The sequence below is a fragment of the Panthera uncia genome, chromosome D2 (genome assembly GCF_023721935.1).
Source record: "Panthera uncia isolate 11264 chromosome D2, Puncia_PCG_1.0, whole genome shotgun sequence".
NCBI lineage: Eukaryota > Metazoa > Chordata > Mammalia > Carnivora > Felidae > Panthera > Panthera uncia.
The window spans coordinates 30,378,803-30,400,974 of NC_064818.1; the positions used below are offsets into that span (position 1 = coordinate 30,378,803).

Consider the following 22,172-nt stretch of genomic DNA (forward strand, 5'->3'; position numbering starts at 1 on the left):
CATTACAAGTAGTTATTGAGGCTTTTCTCACTTCACGATTAAATTTCCATTTTTTTCTTTGGGCACACAGGGCAGTGGGAGATTAGCAGCATAGTTAAACGCAGAATTGGAGTGCCTGACTGGCTCAGGTGGAAGAGCATGCTACTCTTGGTCTCAGGGTTGTGAGTTCAAGCCCCATGTTGGGCATGGAGCCTACCGAATAAAAATTAAACAAAAATAAATAAACATAGAAATTGGGGGATCAGCAATAAAAATCAGAAGTAGAATGTAGATATTCCTGCCTTTACAGTCAAAGTGCACTGTTGTTTGCCCAACAAATAATGATGTTGATTTGATTCGTTATTGGACTAAAAATAGGGTGTGTGCGCTGGGTGACTAGGGGTTTGGAAATACTTTTGCTTAGGTCATCACGGGACCTTAGTAAGAGACTGACGCACTGGAGACTTGGACGTTGCTGGTCCTTTCCTGACTTTCTTCACAGCTGGTTTGGCTCCTCATGTCACATTCTGAGGTCTTATGCTAGACCACAGGACGTGCTGCTGGTTTGCAGAGCTGACCTCCTCTGTAAGCATTTTCATTGTCTCCAGCACAGAAGTGCCGGGATTTGTAAACCGGTCTCCCTTGCCCAAGTTCAGTGCATTACCTTGTGGGTGATGGTCACATGTTTCACGAAGACTTCCTGAATCAAAATGTGACTGACTTCTCTCAGCTAATCTTCCATGTAACTGCTGACCACTGGGATTTTGTAGCCAATGGTATTTTTGTCCTATATGTGGTTACTTTAGGAAATTTCAGAAATTACCGTCTCTCATTCCATCTCCTGTTAAGCTGTACTAAATGAACAAATGTAGAAAGTTTTACTTCTCAGCAACAGATGCTAATGGATGGCATTGGGTGAATTATTTTAGCCTTCGGGGCTTCTCAGCTGTACAATGAGGAAGTTATCTAAGCTCGTATGAATCTTCGGAGATGAGAAGTCTAAGAAAGTAACCACCTAGCTCAGTGCTGTGGCTTTTTGTTTGATTGTTTGTTTGTTTTGAAATGATTCATTCTTAGATGCTATCTAAGAAGATAGCCTGATGGGTATGACATGCCTGTGTTGGTCATGGTTTATGAGAGTCACATCAGGCTTTGAAAAGTGTTAGTTGAGGTTGTATTAGGTGTCAGCTATTAGGCTAAGTGCTCAGAATATTGTCATGAGCAGATCGGTCCCCACCTTCATGAGTTTGTAGTCCAGTGAGGGAGATCGGGCTCATGACAGGCCCTCTGAGTGTTGGGAACCAAGATTGGGCTTAGCTGATAAAGCCAGATTTCCTTCCGGAAGACATAGCAGTGTCTGCTCTGCAGAATGCATTCGAGACCTTATCTGCTTCTGCATCAGACCACCATCAAGATCAAGGTGGCATCGATGTGCTTGCTGATCGTTGTCCCTCACTCCACTCCATGGATGTCGTCTCTTCTTTATTACAGGTGACCTCTGGGGGGACAGAAAGCATACTGATGGCCTGCAAAGCTTATCGGGACCTGGCCTTTGCGAACGGCATCAGAACTCCAGAAATGTATGTATGTGTGGCCTTTAGATTATCTGTTTGGAGTACCGCTGTTGCAAACAGCCTGACCATCTGTTTTCTGCTTCTTGTCTTCCCTCTTCCTCTGGCAGTTCCAGTCCTCATTCTTCCTTTCCTTTGCCCTTGACCCTCATCCCTTCACATTCTGCAATGTCCTGGGTGGATCAGCCAGTTAATTTTAAAGGTCATTCCCTATCCCAGCTCGCAAGTTTGTACACGGCATATACCGATAGCAAGAATGAGATCCTTTTTCTAAAAGTGACAGAGTGACGGGACTACATCTTTGAACTCTGTGATTTTATTATAAGTAATCTGGAGCCTAAGGAAAACTCTAATTACCTAGTTCAGTGAAAGTTACTTAAATATAATAGGCTGCCTCGGGGTGCTTCCTGAGAAGATTTCAGCCTGAGGGCTGTTTTTTGGGAGGAAAACTTTAAAAAATTTTTTTGAGATTCATCCATAATGGCACCCCATGGGCATAATTTTGATAGTTGGCTGCATTTTTTTCTCTAGACCCTCTCTTTATCCGGTGTGTTTATACTGCATCCTCTGGGTTACTGTTTTCCTGCAAATGTCACTAAGTGTTTTGTTGCAGGTGATCTCAAGCCTGAGAGAATAAATCACGGTGCCATCTTTCTCACACATAAATCTTAGTGCCTGGTACTTACTCAGTAATCGAGACTTTCCTTCCTTAAGGGGAACAGATTGATTTTGAGAGTGTAGTAATTGAGAGAAGTCTGAAAGCAAATACATAACCATGGCTCAGTCTCCTTTTCAGTGCTATTTGTCTTTTTTTTTTTTTTTTTTTTTTTTAAGTAAGCTCTGTGCCCAGCGTGGGGCTTGAACTCATGAGATCAAGAGTCACATACTCTACCAACGGAGCCAGCCAGGCGCCCCCCATTTCAGTGCTATTTGAAATGCTGCTTCCAAGTTTACAGGAACAATGGGAATTTTCGTTTCTCACAGGCTGTGGGCTTTCAGAGATGGAAGGAACCACTGACTTGGTAGAACACCCCAGCCAAGCGGTCTTGGGTTCCTGCTTGGCTGTGTATTGTGTCAGGCAGCACGTTCCCACCAGGGTCTCCCGGCTTTGGATGGCCAACACAAAAAGGCTCTGCCAGATGCTGGTCTGATCCAAATTCCCAATCCCTCATCTTTTACCTGTCAGCCCTCATTTATGCTTCGGATTTGCTAAATCACAGGGAGAAATTTTCTATAGAAAATCATTTGACCTCTTTTTATTTGTGGTTAAAAAGAAAAACAACATAAACACTTGTAAAAATGTGAGGAAAAATAATTAGAAGTTTGCTCTTGGGGATTTAGATGAGCTGCTAATGAGGCTCTCTCTTGAACCCTGCTTTTATCTGAATTTCATTATTTTCCTCTTCTCTATCATTTAGCGTGGCCCCCCAGAGTGCCCATGCTGCATTTGACAAAGCAGCCAATTATTTTGGGATGAAGATTATACGGGTTCCACTGAACAAAATGATGGAGGTGGATGTTCGGGTGAGTTCCCCTGAAGGGCCATTTCCTGCTGGGGACTGTGAGGTGCAGGAATGTACCCGACCGGCTGACTTTTTGCAACGTCGTGCACACATGGGCTCCAGAGGCCTTGGACTGTAGCGGCCAGAGCCGACGAGCTGCTGTTGGCAGTGGTGATTGAGTGTTTTCATAAATTCAGAGGTCTGATAGCAAGATGATCTATCTAGTCCCTGACTTGAGACTTCGCAGACCTTGATTTTGCTTCAGCAACATCACTTTCCCCTTTGTCTTTGTACCGTGAGCACGGACTCACCTGCCCCCAGACTCTTCTTGTGGTTTTTATTGGCCTGAATCGGTATCCTTGGCAACAGAATAGTAACAATATTTATTCAGAACCAAACTACCCAAGTTATTAGCACTGGCGTTATTTCTGCCTGCCATCTTTACTGATTTATTAACTGACAAATTAATGAGTTGACAAATAAAAAATATATTTAAGGTGCCAGCTTGATGTTTTGAGATGTGTATACACTGCAAAATAATCCCCACAGTCATACTATTGAACATACCCATCTCCTCAAATAGTTACTGTTTTCTTTCTTTTTTTTTTTTCCTCCTTGGTTGGCATACTTAAGACTCCCTCTTCGACCTCCAGCTGATTTCAAGCATACAGTGCAGTATTGTTGTTTCGTGGTCACATGGCCATCCACTAGCCGTCCAGAACTTGCTGTTAGACATCACTGAAACTCGGTGCCCCTCATCCCCCAGCCCCCAGCAGGCAGCATTCCACTCTCTGCTTCTGAGATTGACTGCAGTACCTGCCGTATGTGAGATCATGCAGTATTTATCTTTCTGTTCCTGGCCTGCTTAGCAGTATGCCTTCCAGATTCATCCCTGTTGTCATAAATGGCAGGCTTTCTTTTTTTAAGACTGAATTGTAGTCCTTTATTTTTATGCCTTGCCTTTGTGGAGAACTTTCTAGTTTCTAGAGTGCTATACAAATTGCATCTGAGCTTTATGACAGCCCAGGGAAGTTGTAGAAGCTGTTAGTATTTTTGCAGCGCACACGTGAGGAAACAGACCGGGGCGGTTAAGTAGTTTACCTCCGGTTTCAGCGCTAGTAAGTGGGGCCGGGACATGCTCCGCGGCATCTTCGCCCGATGCTGTTTCCTCCCACAGTGATTTGCTGTTTTGTGGCCTCAGGCTGTTTTTCCCAGATGGACCCCTCTGGCCTGGTTTTCTGTGCCGCCCCCATGGCAGGGGCGGTCTTCTCTCGGGTTGGAGAGGTGGAGGCAGCGGCGCTGGAGGAGCGCAGACCCTGAGCCAATAGCGACAGAGGAGAGTAATGTTGACGTGGCTTCTCATTTTCCTTTCGACTTTAACCCCTAGGCGATGAGGAGAGCTATCTCCAGGAACACTGCCATGCTCGTCTGTTCTACCCCCCAGTTTCCTCACGGTATCCTAGATCCTGTCCCTGAAGTGGCCAAGGTACGCGGGAGAAATGGGCCGCTTGCTAGGCAGTCAGGTTGAGATTTTATAATAGAATCTAATGGTGCGGGACTCGGCAAGGAGAAGCAAGTGCGAGTTCAGGTTTGTGCACAAATCCCAGGAGCCGCAGAGGAAGCCGTCCAGCTCCCTTCGGAGCCTCTGCTGTAGGGGAGGGATGACACGAGGTAGAGCCTTTGTTGAAGCTGGATACTCTGGATACTCTGAAAGAGCGCCGCTGTTTCCATTCAGCTGGGAGATGGGCTGCTTGTTAAGGGTGTGCCTCGCAGGGGGCCGTGTCCCTCAGGCTCCCCGCCCCGCCGTTACTAAAGCAGCACCTTTCCCCCCCTAAATCAGAGCGCTGCTTGTGTCCTGTTCGGCTTTGCATTGCGTTTGGGGCCCTGCAGTATTTAGAAATAAAATGCCACATTTCAGATGAATTATTTTGAAGGCTAAATACATTTGGAAGATGAGCTTTATTAGGAATGTCAAAACTAGCCAGTTTTTTAAAACATGAAAGCCATCGTGCATGACGGCCTTGGGAGTACAGCACACCTTTCCACCTGTGTCTTACAAAGTTTTTGTTATATGGCTATAAATGAAATTCTCTTGCGGTCTCTTTTGGAACTAGCTGGCTGTCAGATACAAAATACCTCTTCATGTGGACGCTTGTCTGGGGGGCTTCCTCATCGTCTTTATGGAGAAAGCAGGATACCCGCTGGAGCAGCCGTTTGATTTCCGGGTAAAAGGCGTGACCAGCATTTCAGCTGATACCCACAAGGTGAGGCGGGGAAGGACCGAATGTTAGAGTAGCCATTTGATTATTTCGATTACTATCAACAAAATAAATTGGTTGGAGCGTTAGCGTCTGCCAGAAATGTAAAATTAAGTCCGGCTCTTTGCTCTCACCAGGGTAGCTGGTTCAGGTGACAAGTAATAGTGAAAAGAGACCCATTATCTTGGCGGCATGTGGCTAAGAGAATTTCTGTGCCCGCTGACGGCATGTGACTGGGACATGCTAGGACCTAGGCATGTGGCCCCCAGAGCAAACCTCCCTGAAGCTTTCGGATCCTTTGGGGTGAGGTCGATGATAGAACTCCTAAGAGGGTGTATGCTAGTGCTGTAGCTCCGCGCTCCTGGGGCTCCTGCCCTGAGCGACCATTGGGGCTAACGGGAGAGTCCTGTGGAAAAAGGGAAGAGCTTAGGTGCTTGGGAATGTTCGGATGCTGCCGCCCCTGGGGGACCGAGACCGAGTGTAGGTTGGTCAGGAACGCTCTTAAACGGCATCCGGATGTGGAGACGGAATAGTGGCCTCGGGCTGCGTGCTTTGTCTTGGCTGCACTGGCAGAGTTCATTTTAATTTCCAGTGTAGTGGGGACCTGGTTCTCAGACTCTAAATAATGTGTACGGATCTTCCGTCAGGATCTGATCCGATTTCACCTCGGCCCCCAGCAACCCCTGTGCCCCCCCTCCTTACCGTCTCTCCCGGTGTCTGTCAGGGAGTGAACTTAGCTCCACGTGAGCTGCAGGGACAGTTCGTTAGGAGGCCACATTTTCTTTTTTTTTTTTTTTTAATTTTTTTTTAACGTTTATTTATTTTTGAGACAGAGAGAGACAGAGCGTGAACAAGGGAGGGGCAGAGAGAGAGGGAGACACAGAATCTGAAATAGGCTCCAGGCTCTGACCCGTCAGCACAGAGCCCGACGCGGGGCTCGAACTCACGGACCGTGAGATCATGACCTGAGCCAAAGTCGGACGCCCAACCGACCGAGCCACCCAAGGCGCCCCAGGAGGGCACATTTTCTATAAGGAAACCAAGCGCACAGTTTATTTTTCAGCTGCATCAAGTAGCTTCTGGATTCTGAGCACTGTGATTTTTTTAAAAGGAAGTATAATACTAATAAAAATAACGGGAAGGGAGTCAGCTCGTGATTTGAGTTGTTCCGAGTGACACGAATTCCACCCTTCTCCCCTCAAAGAGAGTTCCCTCCAGCCTTTAACCTTCTGACTTTGAATTCTTTTTTTTAATTTTTCAAGTTTATTTATTTTTGAGAGAGAGGGTGAGAGCAGAGAGAGAGGGAGACAGAGGCTGCGACGTGGGCTCTGCGCTGACAGCGGTGAGCCCACGGCGGGGCTTGAACTCCTGAACCGTGAGATCGTGGCCTGAGCTGCAGTCGGACGCTCACCCGACTGAGCCCCCCGGGCGCCCCCTGACTTTGAATGTTTCACGTGGGCGGGAAGCAGAGAGAAGCGGGCGCGTGAGAGAGAGGTTTGCGGGCTGAGTTTGTGGGGCAGGCGTGCCCGGCAGAACCGTGGACTCACCTGTGCTTCTCCCCCTCAGTATGGCTATGCCCCCAAAGGCTCGTCCGTGGTGCTGTACAGTGACAAGAAGTACAGGAGCCATCAGTTCTTCGTTGCTACCGATTGGCAGGGTGGTATCTACGCTTCCCCGACCATCGCGGGCTCACGGCCTGGAGGCATTAGCGCGGCCTGTTGGGCTGCCTTGATGTACTTCGGTGAGAGTGGCTATGTTGAAGCTACCAAACAGATCATCAAAACCACTCGCTTCCTCAAGTCAGAGTATGTGTGCAAGATCGGGATTCTGCCTCGTCTCTTGCTTTGTCTGCTCGTAGGTTCGAGGCGTCTGCCTGGCCAAGCACCCGTACTCCCAGCCCGTTTACCGTCCTCTGGAGACCGGGGGTTTAGGACAGCAGCTCAGGAGTGTGGTGCCGGCCCGAGAGGATAAGTTCCCTTGCTCTGCTGTGACTCGGAGGGTCAGATCCAGGCTTCGTCTTTAGCCATCGTGTCTCGAAGGACGTGTCAGCAACCGGCAGCTCTTACCAAGGGCTGATAGTTCAGTGCGAACTTGAGCATGTGTCCTAACCATCTGGAGGATGTGTTTAAAATGCAGAATTCTCATTCAGTAGATCTGGAAAGGGAGTCTGAGGGTGTGCGTCTCTAGGAAGTTCCCAGTGGGAACTGAAGCTGCCAGTCTAGGAATCACACGTGGAGAATCGCTAGTGTAGGAAAAGAATCGGGGATGAGGCGGAATGAATGGGGGCGGGGCAAGTGAGGAAATCCAGGGCTGAGCTAAGGCTGGAACTAGGCTGCGTGCTGGCTGGCTCACCTGTGCGCATATTACCCGCCTGTCTCTGTGGCTCACCCGGGCTGGGCAGGCTTTTGCAGAGTCCTGAAGGTGAATGAAAGTGGCCAGTAAGGCCTGTCTCATTTGAAAGAAGCCTGCATATACCCAGCTGGTAGACCTGTGTGTTGAGAGCTGCTGTACCATTTCATGCATTAGGCATGACATGTAGGACTTTAAACTGTGGAGACAGATGATTTTGCCAGGATTTTCTTTTCTGTACATCTTTTTTTTTTTTTTTTTTTTAATTTTTTAAATGTTTACTTATTGTTGAGAGAGAGAGAGAGAAAAAAAGTGCGAGTGGGGGAGGGGCAGAGAGAGGGAGACAGAATCCGAAGTAGGCTCCAGGCTCCGAGCTATCAGCACAGAGCCTGACGTGGGGCTCGAACCCACGAGGCCCGAGATCATCGCCTGAGCTATCGGACACTCAACTGACTGAACCACCCAGGCGTCCCTTAACGTGCATCTTTTATGCCTCAGATGCCTCTCAGGCATATCAGAATTTGGGAGTTGGGCAGATAGGGTAAGAGCCAATGATTCTGACTCATTGGAGCTTGGTGGGATTTGGGCCTTTGAATACTTGTAATGTTTGGGGACCACTGCTCTCAGTCTAGCCACCTGATTTTAGAAGGTGAGAGAGCTGAGGCCCTAAAAGATTAGATTGTGTTATAGGGGAGACATTGAATGATTAGAGAGGTGATGGCCCGAGGAGTATATGTGGCTGAACTTCCTTTCTGTTCCTTTTTTTGTTTTCAGGCTGGAAAATATCAAAGGCATCTTTGTTTTTGGGAATCCTCAGTTGTCAGTCATAGCTCTGGGCTCCCGAGATTTTGACATCTACCGACTGTTTAACCTGATGACTGCCAAGGGATGGAACCTGAACCACCTGCAGTTCCCACCCAGGTAAGCTGGAGGAGCCTCTTCCCTTCCTGCGCGCCGTGGCTGCCAAAGAACTCGGGTGGCAAGGTGACCCGAAGTGTAGAGATCGGCTATGAGGCCGGGCACCGCAGTGGCAACTGTAGTAGCTGTAGGATTGCGTCTTGCCATCTGGAATTACTCTGTATCCAGAACAAGACGATTAGCTTTAAAACTAGCAAAATTAGGTGGCAGCCTCTTGAGACCAGTGGCCGGTCACGAGACGCCTCCCCACCGCCCCTGCCGTCTTTCTAGGCTGTGCTCTCTCTACCCGTCTTGTGCACCGCCATCACATGGTGCCTACAAACTGACTGCTTCCCTCAAAACCTCCCTTAGGGCCTCTAATCGTTCAGGCCCGCTGCTCTCTCCTTTAATATGCCTTTGTAATCTAACCTTCCATGATGCTTATAAATAAATAAACACTCCACCCCAACGGCAGAGGTCTCTCCTGTGTCTTCTACGTACCCCGATCCCTTTGACTTCGTGGTGCCACTGCCAGTCCTGTGTGGACTCAGTTTATTCCTCTTCACTATCCCTCTGTTCCTCAGTCTCCCTCCAGGGGGAGTTAGAGTTTCTTCTTTGCCTTGAAGTCCTTCAAGACCCCAGCCCTGTGGCCCTGTCCCCGTGAAGGTGTATCATCTAAGGTGAAAGCATCCCCTTGGTGGTCATGTGGCTCAAGGCCTAACAGTTGACCGTTTTGGAGGGGAGGGGTGGGACAGAGCTGGCAGCTGTATTCATTCTGTCAGGATGTTCTCGATCATGCTGAGGCATGAAGCCCTCGTGTCAGCCCATGCTCGACAGCCCATGTATTGATCTCCCTGATTCCCAGGACTGGGAACACTCGTCACAAATCACATGAAGAAGCCAGCGATAAATTCCTGTGTGGGGGGCTGCTTTATTTTAGAACTTTTTTCCCCCGCGGTTCATCTCTGTCTGTGTCTGTCTTCTCCCGTAGTATTCATTTCTGCATCACGCTGGTACACACTCGGAAGCGAGTAGCCATACAGTTTCTAAAGGACATCCGGGAGTCTGTCACTCAGATCATGAAGAATCCTAAAGCAAAGACCACAGGAATGGTAGGGACACTTGGGATTTTTTTCTTCCTGTGGACGTTTAGGTATCCTGGGGGGGTTGGAAGAACCAAATGACCTCGAGTCTGTTCCTGCCTCTGTTATGTCTCCACAAACCTTATCACTCCAAGCTGATAATCTCTGCCTCACCCGTGTCCAAGGTGTTTGGTCTCAGATGAAGTATGCTATGTAGAAAGCACCTTGTAAATTTAAAAGTGCCATACAAAGGCAGGTGGTGGTCCTGTCCCTTTGAAAAGAAAGTTTTGACACAGGAAAGGCAATAGCCTGCCTTTTCTGGAATTTTCTACAGCAAATCCCATAGGCTGGTTCCTTTGGGCAGAAAGGCAGACTGGGAAGTACCTGTGAAAAACTGGGTGGGCATGGAGTGGGGAGAAGAGGGACATGGAAGTCAGGGATGGGAGGAGGGGGAGATCAGAGCCACAGCTTCATCTCCATCCCTGTCCCCCTCATTGCCAGTAATGATCTCTGACTGGATTTGTAGGGTGCGATCTACGGCATGGCCCAGACGACCGTCGACAGGAACCTGGTGGCAGAATTGACCTCAGTCTTCTTGGACAGCCTTTTCAGCACTGACGCTGTAACTCCGAGCAGCCAGATGAACGGTTCTTCGAAACCCCGCTGAGTCTGGACCCTTCGTTGCCCCGAGGGGCTCCTGGCCTTCAGAAGGTTCTGGGGGTGTGGAACAGGCCGCGCACAGTTCGGACATCTGGTCTTGCTCCGTAGATCACGACGAGATGGACCACGAGACGGCTTGATCCTCAGGATTCTTGTTCCTCCTATCATCCTTTTGTGGTTTTGAATGTGGAGTTCCCAGAGGAGTCCATTACCTAATTATTTTGCCCTTGCTCTCAAATGTTACCCTAGGAATCGTTTTAGCCATTTCCTTCTCTAACCTTCTAGCTTTCCACTTCACTTCATCATTGTGTGACAGCTCTGACCTGTCCTGATTCCTTAGGGAGGCTGGGGTATGGTTTATGCGATACGAGAGGGTTTTCTTTGTTCTCTCAGGCAGATGGGCGAGGCAGCTCGGAGGCATCCGTGTGACACGCGTCTCCCCGGGTGGGTGTTAGGTGTACTCTAAGCACGCGGCCTTCTCGGCCCTCCTCTTTGAGTAGGTGAGTCGTCCGTCTTAGAGTCGCTTTCAGCACACCTCACTTTATTTTTCCAGGACACAGCTGGGCAGGCCGCTGTTCCTGGTTTGCAGGATTGGAGTGGCCGAGCAGATCTGCTCAGTCTATCAAGGCAGGCTCTGGAACGGCCCTCTTTCGTGCTCCAGGCCCTGGTCTGATACTTGGTTGCTGCCGTCTTTGGAGATACGTGTTTGAAGTCATGCTCTCATTGGTTTGCTGTTGTTCCCCTGGATTAAGAGAACGTGGTTTCTAGAGAACCCAGGACTTTCCGGCCCTCGTGCTGCCTGTCTGAATTGGCAGTGTTCGGAGCACACCTGTACCCCCTCCCAGGCTGGTGATGATCGGAAACCAGGGCCCTTTCCCTGCGTCTCTGAGTGTCAGAGCAGGATGAGTGCCCAGAGTCACATCTCTGTCGCCAGAGTTGGTGGTCCTCCCCTCCCCACCCCCCACCGTTGTAAGCCATCATGTACGAGTACGTTCACTTGAAGGAACAGCTCAGAGCACCTTCACGAGTTGCCTTGACTTACCCTAGGTGGGTGCCAGTAGGGTGTGAGAGAGAGCCCCCACGGCAAGGAAAATTTTCTCCCCGTTAGTGTGTTCGTCCTGCCTCTTTCCCTATATTCATCTCGCAAAGGTACTATGGCAGTTTAGCCTCAGGTACTGGACACTTCTCAGCCCTGGCTAGAATGAGACAAACTTGTTAGGATAGGAAAGCATGACGGCAACCGTCAGTTGCGGCCTAGGGCCTGGGATTCCTTCCTAAGACTAGTTGCTCAGGGTGGTGCAGGGACAGGACCAAACCCTGCACCCACTTCCTACCCCCTTCTCCCTTGCATGGGGCCCTGATCTAGGTGGAGCCACTGTCTTCCTCTGAAGACGACATATTGTGTGCCTTTTTCCTCACAGTGAGCAGTGGTGGGCTATTCCTGACCCAGGCCCTGGGGGAGGTGCAGCAGTCTTTGAGATTTTTGTTTGGGTAGGGGAGTACTTTAGGATGAGTCAGGAGAAAATCTCCTCTGTTCCATTACCCTTCTCAGGGACTCCTGAACCATTCAGCCTCTTGAGGCTGGTATCCTCTGGCCTCCCTCACTGGGAATGCTGGCCAGGAGAGCCAAGACGACCAGACTTCCCCTGCCCCCAGGCCTTTAGCACTGTACTTCCTCCACAATAACTGTGATTAGCTGGCTGTGTCACTGCAGGGCTGGTGTGGTATGTGTTCCTCCTGTCCATTGTGGGTTCCAGGAGAGGTTGGGGTGTGTGTGTGTGTGTGTGTGTGTGTGTGTGTGTGTGTGTTAGAGGGAGAGGCTAGGATCCTTTGGACCCGGGGGTCGTGTTCCCTCCAGTTACCGAACTGGTGGGCACCCCCCCCAAGAGAGGAGCTCTGTGTGAACTGTCTCTTGGGTCTCCGGTGCATTCGTGGTGCTGGACAAACCACCCAGCAGGCACCACTGTGGTCTGTTAGCTGCTAAACTGGAGAAGCACATGCCCTGCAGAGCAAGCTGTTGCTTCCAGTGTCTGCAGGCCCCCCTCTTCCGTGACAGCACTGCTGCCCCGGGGGCAGTGGCATTTTTTAAAGGGACCTACTGTAGCCACTTTATGATCATGAGCCTTAGTTTGACTCAACACTTGTGGGCTTTCCATTCTCTGTGTATCTGTGCACCTAGTAACACCTAGTCTGGCAGAGGTGGGCAGAAGTCTTCACGATGTCATGTTGCTAGCAGATGTCACATTGGCCTCTGCAGAAACCGTACTGTCTTGTTTCTACATTAAGTACTCGCGTGAATATACTGCCGTGTCACTTTTAATATTACCAGTTTTATACTTGGAAAATGGTACTTGCCTCTTCTAAATCTTTTCTGTATTTAACCTCCTTCTTCCCATCTCAGTGCTCCCTTCCTAACTGCAGCAATAATATCTTAAAAAGCAATTAATTAAATGTCCCAAATCTTAACTAATGCGGATGGTTGTATTCAATGATTTGGATGCAGGTGGTTGATCCAGGGGGAGGGGGTCGGGCTGGGGCAGTTCTAGAACGGGCTGCTGGTGGGACATCGCCCCCTTGTGGTGAAACGGTTGTGTGTGGCCGCTGATACTCAGGGCCGTAGCCCTGGGCGAGAGCACCTTTGCAAGTGGCTTCTCCAAGAGTGGTGGTCATACCGGTTTCAAGGAGTTCTAGAACTTAGGTCTTTAGCTCCCCAGGACCTGGGCCCTGCCTTGTGTTTTCTGTCATCTTCATCATTACTTCTGCTGATACCTTAATGATGGACTGAGCCCTCTGAGGTGGGCCCCAGCCAGCTGGGCACTGGCTTCGAGGCCCGCATTTGATTTGGGAGTTGGTGGAACCCCTCAGAATAGCTCTGCACATGTAACCACTGGACACCTTGTTCCGTTACGAATAACAAGTGAGCAGTCTTTCCAAAGGGTTATTCGGGTCTTGGAGGCTGTCCTTCAGGTAACCCAGTTTCTCAATTCCATTTGGACTTTGTCAGAATCAAGCCAAGGAATGCGGTCTTTGCTATAGTTTTCTGCTAAATGACTTGGTTTCCTGAGCACCTACTTGCTCTGGGTAAACCCTAGAGAATAAGAGGCCAGGATATGCTTGGTTAGGGGACCCGGTCCATCCAAGAGTTGCTGTTTGAATGCTTACTCCTGCTACTTACTCTGTGAACCCTTTTGCCTTCCCTGTGGGTTCTTGGTAGCAACGAGCCACTTTTCACTAGACCTGGCAGTGACAGAAGTGATGATGGAGGCCGGATTTGATAGCCACCAGCTACAGCCTGGCTAAGCAAGAGTCAGCTGTTTGAGAACCTTTCTTGAGTTGGGAGTCTTAATTGCCTTTCTCTTGGGCTTGCTTTTTCATAATCTCTCCTTAACATCTTCCCATATAACTTCAGTTATTTCCATGAATTTTAGAACATTTATTTTGGAAAAAGTATTGCTTATAGGTCTTTGTCCCACAGAAAAGTCCTTCATATGACTGTAGTGTCCTCCAGGATGGTGTTTTCAACCCCTGACCCCTGAGTAAGCAGAGGTAGGAAGGTGACGTAACATGTGCTCCATACTTCATGTCTGGTGGCTTCTGAAGTGGGGCAGACGGGAGAGCATCTGAATCTCATTGGTTTTGATATTAAGCTTTGCTAAGAACTTGCTCTTGACCTAGGTATTGTTATCTTTAGATCCTGCTAGTACCTCTTACCAACAGTATGCTGACTTCTCAGCCACCAACCTCTGTCTCTTTTCTGGCCCTTGTTGCAGGACCAACTCATCCAGGGTAACTGGGTTGTGACACCCTGTTCCAAGGGACTGTGGCATTTGCAAGTCAGCTTAGTATGCCGGCACCTTCAGGCTAGGGGGTCATAGGTGAGGGAGAAGGGCTTCCCCAAATCTTGCATAATGGCATCCGCAAAAGGACATCCATGTGGCATGCGCTGGGGAGAGAGGATACTGTGCTCTGTGGCTCCCACTTCTCCCAGACACAGCACATTATGGGAATATTCTACCCTAGAGTCACTAGGTTAGAGGACTGGTCTATAGGAATTGGCTCCTTAGCTGCTCAGGTGGTAAAATAGCCCATCACCTCCTTAAGCTAGGATTTTTGTCCTCTCCCTTATGTAGTAAAAGCAAGTAATCCTTGAGGATTAGAAATCTCCCCATGGGATGGGGCACCTGGGTGGCTTCATTAAGCGTCCGACTTTGGCTCAAGTCATGATCTAGCGGTTCGTGAGTTTGAGCCCCGTGTTGGGCTCTGTGCTGACAGCTCAGAGCCTGGAACCTGCTTCAGATTCTGTTTCTCTCTCTCTCTCTCTCCCTCCCTCTCCCCCACCGCCCCACTCATGCTTGCTCTCAAAAGTAAACATTAAAAACATTAAAAACAAATCTCCCCATGGGATGTAGACCAGACAGATCATACAGCCTAAGACTGCCTTTTTTTTTTTTAAATTTTAGTGCAAGTGTCAGTGGGGGAGGGGCAGAGAGAGAGAGAGAGAAAGAGAGAATCCCAAGCAGCCTCAAGTCAGCACAGAGCCCGACATGGGGCTTGATCCCACAAATGGTGAGAGCATGACCTGAGCCAGGATCAAGAGGTGGACACTTAACCAACTGAGCCACCCAGGCGCCCCATGCAGACTGCCTTCCTAGTCACAGGTCCCACCACGGATAAACACAGTGTCCTACACACCTTTACTTGTATTCATGGTGCCCCCTCAGCCATCTCTGCCTCAAGAATTCCATTCAGGTCTTCGAAGCATCATTTAAATGAAGCCTCCAGAGTCACCCTTGTCAATCGCCTCATGTTTCCTTAGCTCATTTCTTATCCTCGCCTCTAGCACTGACTTCATTCATCCTGCCTAGTGATAGTTAACTGCTTCCTGCTTAATTCCCCTACATGACCGTGAACTCCATGCAGACAGGGTGGCTCGGTCCTGCTTTTCCTCCGGTGCCTTCATTGAGTAAGTGCTCTAAATGCCTCTTGACTCCAGTTTGGACTGACCTGTGGAAAAAACCATGTTCCAGAGCTTGAGGCCGAGTGAAACAGTAGTTTTATTTGAGGCATAAAAGCACACGTGTTTCTGTCACATACGATGGGGTTGACTTTAGGGTCCTGGCTTCTAAGTTAAGACTGTGCATCTTAGACACAGCTTCTTGGGAAATGAATCCGAAAAGGAGCAAGACACAGCCTGGCAAGAAGACCATTACTGTTGTTGGGAAGTCGCACAGAAGGGGAAGATAGTACTCGATTAGCATACGTGTGCCAGAGCGCTGGGGATAAAGAGTGGTCGGCAGTGAGGCTGGCACCTCCTCTTACCACAGCAAGGACTCTCCCCTAAACGGAGGCAGCGGAGTCCACTTGGCAATTCTGGCTGTAGAACATCTCAGGGCTCCCCAGCTCCCTCCCTGGATTCCCAAATCAGTCCCTCCACTTCCCCCAAAGACTTCCACGAGGAAGGGCAGGGCCTATGTCATGGACACTGCTACTTGTTCGATGAAGCTGGCCAGGTTTATGTCCCGTTCTGAAAGGCCTGCACACTCATGGGTGCTCAGGGTGATGTGGACCTGAAACAAAACCAGCGATTAGGGCCCAGCTCATCTGCTGCCTTCGCCAAGAGCAGGAGAGGGTCGCGGCTACGGGGCTCAGCCACACCAAGGATTCCAGAACAGCGGCCAGGCACTACAATCTCTCCTGGGGGCTGCCTTGCCTGCCTGAGAGTCTCTAGCAACAGTGTAAACCCGCCACTCGGCACAAGGCGGGCACTGAATGACCGCGTTTGTTCGGCAGGCAGGCCGATCTGTTTGCTGTGCGTGGGTATTCTTAGCTCAAGTTACTACTTTTTCATTCCTCCACACCTCCAGGAGGATTTAAGTCATTTGGAGCTATTAGCAATGAATACTCCCGATTCCCACAGTCTTGCCTTTTGTGGGTTTTGCCGCCTTAATGTCTCCTTACTCTCTACCTCAACCGCAAGTTGTCTCACGAGTGTTTTAATTTGCACCTTCTTTAATTTGTAGTGAGACTGACTGTTTTGCAGGGGTGTTCACGCTGATTCCAGGAACGAGCTGAAAGGACCAGGAGGAGTGGACAGGCAGCCTCTGGGTGGTGAGGCCCCTAGGGAAGCCCGGGGAAGGGCCTTCAGAACAGGCTGGGCTGGACCCAGCGGGCAGGCATCGCTCACCTTGTTGTACACGTTAAACCATTCGGGGTGGTGGTCCAGTTTCTCCGCCTGAAGGGCCACCCTCGTCATGAAGCCAAAAGCCTATGTAGTGAAGTGAGACCCGAGTTAGTGCTCTGAGAGACAGAGGGCTGCTAGGCCCCTTTTCGAGCTGGCGTGAGACCTAGGTGCAGGATGGACCGGCTCCCCACAAGGAGACCCGTCCAGCTTTAGTCACCCCCCTGGCACCCTGCGGCTGGTTCTGCGCCGGAGTTTGAGGCGGTCCTTCCGAAGTGGGAAGAAAGTCTGGTTCCTAGGGCCCCTACCTAACTAGGTGGAAACACCACAGAGCTATTTAGTCCTGGCCAGTCTTTTGGTTATCTACTGAGATGTCTTGTTTCCTACTTGACCCGTTTCCTCTAAGGATTGTTTCTAAAAGTTCCAGGTATGGAGGGCCCAAGACCCATCTCCCCCCCATCTCCAGTCCCCAAGGATGACACTCCCAAGTCATCCGGACCAGGGTAGTGTCTGAGGGTCTCGGGTAGGAGGGCTTTAAGGGAGAGAACAAGTCCCGGAATGGGACCCCGTCGCCCCAGTCTCAGACACTCTGTCCCACCCGGTGCCATACCCGATTGAAGTCTTTGAAGTGGAACTGCTTGAAGATGGCATCGCGGCCTTCCAGCTCATTCCACCCCACGGCCCTCAGGTTTGGCAGCAGCTGGTCCCTCTCCTCGGCACTTAGCCTGTGTGCTTTGCCAGCCTAGGAGAGGAAATCAACAGAGGCCCAAGGGCATTTCTTTTTGCGATCCAGGTGAGTGCCCCCTCCCTGGGGAAATAAATGTAGCCAGCCTGGGAGGGCTGTTCTAAAGCAATTGACAGGGAGGTGTTGAGGGTGGCGCCCTGCCCTGGAGGTGGGGCCCTGGCTCAGGCACTGATCCTTTCTTAGATTTGGACACTTCTCTCTAAGAACAGAAAATCCTGAGGTGTGATGCAAGTCCCTGGGGTTGAGCAATACTCCCCCCTCACCCCACCCCAAAGCCTGACAGATTCCCCCCTCCCCCCCGCACACACACCAAATAGGTCTCTTAAGTTAATGAGACAGATCAAGCCCAGATTCGAATGTACACCACCTTTCAGAAAAAGAGTACCCAGGATTCTCCAACCTTTTTCTGTTCTGGACTTCATCTAGTTCACCCTATGCCAGTGCTGTTGTTACTCAAGGAACCTGAGGCCTAGAAAGGCAAAATGACCACTGTGCTCCTCCCCCTACTTTCCCCTCGGTCCAAGAGAACACAGGCATTGTTCTCAAAGGGGTTCTGAGTCTGCCTCCTGGGGCTGGGCAGAGGAGCCAGCACCTAAAACACCTTCCAGATGACTCTTAGCCACAGCACAGTTGACATCCACTGGCCCTACCTCCCAGTGGGTATTCATCGTGGTCCCATGTAGCCTCTGAGTACTGGCTGCCGGGCCTAGGGGTTTCAGACTCCCACCTTCTTTTCTATTCTGTCAGCTTGGGGAGTCTGAGCCAACAGAGCTCAGTCCCAAAGTGGAAGTAACTTGGCCAAGGGCGACTGGCAAACCTTGGGCCTCATCCTATTTACCTATTGTGCAAAGTGCCCTCAAGGCAGCCCAAACTGGCACAGCCATGGGTGGAACCCTCAGAGACAGAAGGAAGCCAAGGTCAGTTCCACTCCCTAGGAGGATCCAGGCCTGGCACCAGGGATCCCAGAATCGAGACTTCTGAAAAGCACTCCCCCAGGACAGAATACAGAGTGCTAAAGGAGAAGTGAATCAATGAGATCAGGGGAGAGAACGTGAGGGAGGTTAGTTTAGCTTTCCTGAGGCAGCCGGTAGGCGTGGGCCGAGTTGGCAGGGCCGGTTCAAGCCCCAGTCCTGCCATCCTCCAGCCAGGCGACCCTGTGGCCCTCACCTCCCTTGGCTTCAAGGGCAGAAGGGGCCAAGAACTTCCACTGTCAGATCAGCAAGAGGAGCCAGTGGGACACTTTTAGTAGACTCCACTGTTACCAAGGGCACGGCACCTGCATTTATAAAAGGAGGCCCCTGGGGCTGGCAGGCCTGATGGGCCTCTCCGGTGTGGGGGTAGATCTGGAAAAGGATTGCAGCCTCCTCGAGGTCCATCTTTCTCTGCCTCCTGAAAACACTTGTTTTCTCTGGACTGACCTGGCTTCGTCAGGCTCCTTTCCTCAGCTCTGAGAGGTCTGCATCCAGTGCCCCACCCCTGCTCCCTTCCCAGAGCTGGCCCTTTCTCAGTGGCTGATAAGCCTGGTCCACGTATCCAGGCAACTGGATTAACTGATGTCAGCCCAGACATCAGAACCCACTGCTTAGTTCTTTGGCCCAGAAATAAGTGGATGGGTACCCTTGTCCCCTGGGAGGCACCCCTTCCTCGAGAGTCTTCTGGGGACCCCCAAGTGTCACAGCCTGGGGCTGAAATGACAAGCTGCTCCCAGATCTGGGATTGGGTGGGGGGAAGGGGCAGTGTTTGCTCTGTAAATCACAGGTCAGGCCTGGCCTCTGCCTTGTGGGGGAGTGTGCTGTCGGGTTACTGATTACCCGCCCTGCCCTGCATCTTTGGGGCCTCAGTGCACCACACAATCAGCCTCACTCCCCACCGCCCCTCCCTCCAAGCCACAGCTTTCCAAATGCCCTCTCAGCTGTTATCACAGTCCCCCCTGCTCCGGAGGCTTTGGGACCACAAAGGGGCTGTTTAGTAAAGCTTCCCCAGGCTAGGCTCTCCTCCCCTGCCAGGGCCCACCTTCACCTGCCCAAGAGCTGAGCACAGGGCCAGGGCCCTCCTGGGGGGAAACCCAGCCTGGAGGAGGGCTGATCCTGAGCAATCAGGTCCCTATTGCTGAGCACAGTCCTGGAGCTAGGCACCAGGGGCTGGCTCTGAGGCCAGGGGGCAGCACAGGGTCCACAGAGGGCTTGGCCGGACCCTGTGCCAAAAGTGCACGAGAGAAAGGCGGTAAACAGGCGCGCAGAACACAGAACCAGCCTCCCTCCTTCTCACACTCACACTCCCCCCTTCCCTCAATACGGAAGAGGACTGGCGACCGAGGGGGAAGAGGTCTGCGGGCTCACTAGATGCCTCTCCCCACTCCCCTGACCGCCCTGGGCCCACCGCCCACGCCCCGCCCGCGGCAGCGAGGGGGCCGGGTTATACGGGCCTGGGAGCAGGACCAGGCCTGGGCTCCCGCCTCACTGTCACACGGACCCGCCACCGCCCCTCTCCCGGTCTCGGCTCACCCTGGGATACTACCAGGGGTGCGGGTGGCCGCGGGGCGGAGACCCCGGCACTCCGAGCCCGCGCGCGGCCAGCGGGCGCAGAGCTCGCAGGCACCGTACTCCACCCTCGTCGCCCCCCGCCGCGCCCCCGCGGTCGGACCCTTTCCTCTCCTCCGCCCTCCCGCGCGCCCCGGCCCCCACGGGCGGCGGGCGCGCGACCCCCTCACCATGGCGGGCGCGACGCAGGTGCGGACGCGGCCGAGCGGCAGGTGGCGGCGGGGCGACAGGGCGGCGCCGGGCGCTCGGGGCAGCGGGCGGGGCGGGACCGCGAGGGCCCGCCCACCGGTAATCGTTAACTCGGCCGAGATCCGCGCTGGGCCTCTGCCCCGTTCCAGCACTTTCTTCAGGACTGTAGTCACCGGGAGCTCAGGGACTGAGAACATGGGGCTCTAGGTGCGGACTTCTGCCTTTGGATCGCTCTGTGCCACTTAACCAGCCCTGTCACTCTGGGCGCGAGATTACCTCTTCCTTTTTTAAAGACAACTGATTGAGGTATTGACCTACAAGAAACTGCACATAACCAAAGGGTACAGTTTGCTGCGTTTTGAGGTATGTGTGCTCTCGTGCAAGCATCGCTGCAACCAAGTTCATGAACATATATACATCATGCCTACAAGTTTCCCCCTTTCTCAGCCATTGATATGCTTCTGGTCACAATATGTTAGGTTGCATTTCCTAGAATTTTATGTGAATGGAAATCATACAGTACATACACTTGTGTCTGGCTTCTTATCTCTCAGCATAATTACTTTGAGGTTCACCCATGTGGTTGCGTGTACCAATAGTTTCTTCCTTTCTATGGCCAAGATAAAATAAATTTTATCGTATGATATCGTATGGATATACCACAATTTGTTCATCCGTTCTCTTGTTGATGGGATTTGGGTTGTGGGCAGTTTTTCACTATAACGAATAAAGCTGCTGTGAACTTTTCCATCCAAGTCTGTATACATGCATGCTTTCATTTTTCTTGAGTAAATGCCCAGGAGTGGAATGACTAGGTCATATGGCAGACGTGTTCATAAGCTTGTTAGGAAACTGCCAGACTGCTTTCCAAAGCGGTTGTACTGTTTTATGTCCCACCAGCAGTGTCTGAGAGTTCTAGTTTCCCTATGATGAGGAAAACAAAGGCAAGAGAAATGCAGCTTAAATTACGTCTGCGTACAGCTTGCAGCCTACGGAGAGACACCTGAAACATGCAGAGTGTGACGTTGCTCAAGGCACTCATGACTGCCTTACTGCATTGATGTTGTTTGATTAAAGACCAAAAGTAACCTTATCTTAATAGCAGCCAGCCCCTCAAGGTCCTGAAAGCCTTGCTTCCAAATTCCTTAGAGACTTACACTATCCCTGAGCCCCACTAACCTAAGAGTATATAAGCAGTCACTCCTCACAACCCCAGTGCAGCTCTTTCTGCCCCCCCCCGGGTCCTGTCGGTCCTGTCCCTGTGCTGTAATAAAATCACCTTTTTGCACCAAAGATGTCTCAAGAATTCTTTCTTAGCTGTTTGCTCACAAACCCTCGCAGATGCCCCAATGCTTATTATGGTCAATCTTTTTTTTTTTTTTTTAAGCTTATTTATTCATTTTTACAGAGAGACAGAGGGAGAGAGAGCATTTGCACACTCATGAGCGGGGGAGGGGCAGAGAAAGAGAGAGAGAAAGAATCCCAGGCAGGCAAGCTCAGCGTGGAGCCTATCCCGAGCCTCGACCTCAGGACTGCAAGATCCTGACCTGAGTCGAGATCAAGAGTCAGGCACTTAACTGACTGAGCCACGCAGGAGCCCCAGTGGTCAATGTTGTTCATTTTAGTCATTCTAACTGGTGTGTAATAGTATCTCACTGTGGTTTTCCTTTGAGTTTCTGTAATGGCTAATGATATTGAACACCTTTTCATGTGTTTATTTGCCATTGGTAAATCTGGTGAATTGCCTGTTCAAATTTCTTGCCCTTTTTGTTTATTTGTTTGTTTGTTTGTTTTTGAGCTGTTTGTTTTCTTATTGCGTTTTGAGGGTTCTTTATTCTGGATACGAACACTTTATCAGAGATCTGGCTTGCCATTTTTTAAAAATGTTATATATGTTTTTATTATATATATAATACAAACATGTTATGTAAACCCGGAGATGGTACTAATACAAGTACATGTTCATATGCCGATTCCCAGAACTAATGACAACTATTTTAATCTACCTACTTTTGTGCTTTCTTTTTAATTTTTTTCTAAGGGAACATAGTGTGTATTCAATTATTTTAAATGCCCAGTCTAATATACTAACCATATTTTTTAAAAAAATTGTTTATTTTTAAATTTACATCCATGTTAGCATATAGTGCACCAATGATTTCAGGAGTAGATTCCTCAATGCCCTTTACCCATTTAGCCCATCCCCCCTCCCACAACCCTTC

General features: G+C 50.4%; 2 protein-coding genes across 8 annotated transcripts in view; one reads left to right on the forward strand and one right to left on the reverse strand.

The window, feature by feature from the left end:
* SGPL1 (sphingosine-1-phosphate lyase 1) overlaps nucleotides 1–12,764 on the forward strand; it is a 74,930-nt gene extending 62,166 nt beyond the window's left edge. For all 5 annotated transcript variants that reach the window (XM_049646167.1, XM_049646166.1, XM_049646163.1 and 2 more), the window contains exons 8-15: nucleotides 1,471–1,559; nucleotides 2,969–3,074; nucleotides 4,440–4,538; nucleotides 5,167–5,316; nucleotides 6,877–7,115; nucleotides 8,434–8,580; nucleotides 9,548–9,668; nucleotides 10,165–12,764. In XM_049646167.1, coding sequence (XP_049502124.1) covers nucleotides 1,471–1,559; nucleotides 2,969–3,074; nucleotides 4,440–4,538; nucleotides 5,167–5,316; nucleotides 6,877–7,115; nucleotides 8,434–8,580; nucleotides 9,548–9,668; nucleotides 10,165–10,305 — 1,092 coding nt within the window. In that variant the 3' untranslated portion in view covers nucleotides 10,306–12,764. The remainder of the gene's footprint in view (nucleotides 1–1,470; nucleotides 1,560–2,968; nucleotides 3,075–4,439; nucleotides 4,539–5,166; nucleotides 5,317–6,876; nucleotides 7,116–8,433; nucleotides 8,581–9,547; nucleotides 9,669–10,164) is intronic.
* A 1,130-nt stretch (nucleotides 12,765–13,894) lies between these two features.
* PCBD1 (pterin-4 alpha-carbinolamine dehydratase 1) lies at nucleotides 13,895–20,004 on the reverse strand. Of its 3 annotated transcripts, none has more exons than XM_049646187.1 (4): nucleotides 19,932–20,004; nucleotides 17,087–17,218; nucleotides 16,483–16,563; nucleotides 13,895–15,302 (listed from the first exon to the last, which is right to left on the reverse strand). In XM_049646187.1, exons 1-4 carry the CDS (start codon nucleotides 19,932–19,934, stop codon nucleotides 15,255–15,257), a joined length of 264 nt encoding a protein of 87 aa, XP_049502144.1. In that variant the 5' UTR covers nucleotides 19,935–20,004; the 3' UTR covers nucleotides 13,895–15,254. The 3 variants fall into 3 exon arrangements, with proteins under 3 accessions (XP_049502144.1, XP_049502143.1, XP_049502145.1); XM_049646186.1 differs by lacking the exon at nucleotides 13,895–15,302 and adding an exon at nucleotides 15,335–15,865; XM_049646188.1 differs by lacking the exons at nucleotides 13,895–15,302; nucleotides 19,932–20,004 and adding exons at nucleotides 15,335–15,865; nucleotides 19,726–19,817.
* Between the last annotated feature and the right edge of the window lie 2,168 nt (nucleotides 20,005–22,172).

Coding starts and splice junctions, on each gene's coding strand:
- PCBD1 (XM_049646186.1), bottom strand. Junction 16,564..17,086: donor ACTTCAAAGACTTCAATCGG/GTATGGCACCGG, acceptor TTCACTACATAG/GCTTTTGGCTTCATGACGAG. Junction 15,866..16,482: donor GGTTTAACGTGTACAACAAG/GTGAGCGATGCC, acceptor GTTTTGTTTCAG/GTCCACATCACCCTGAGCAC.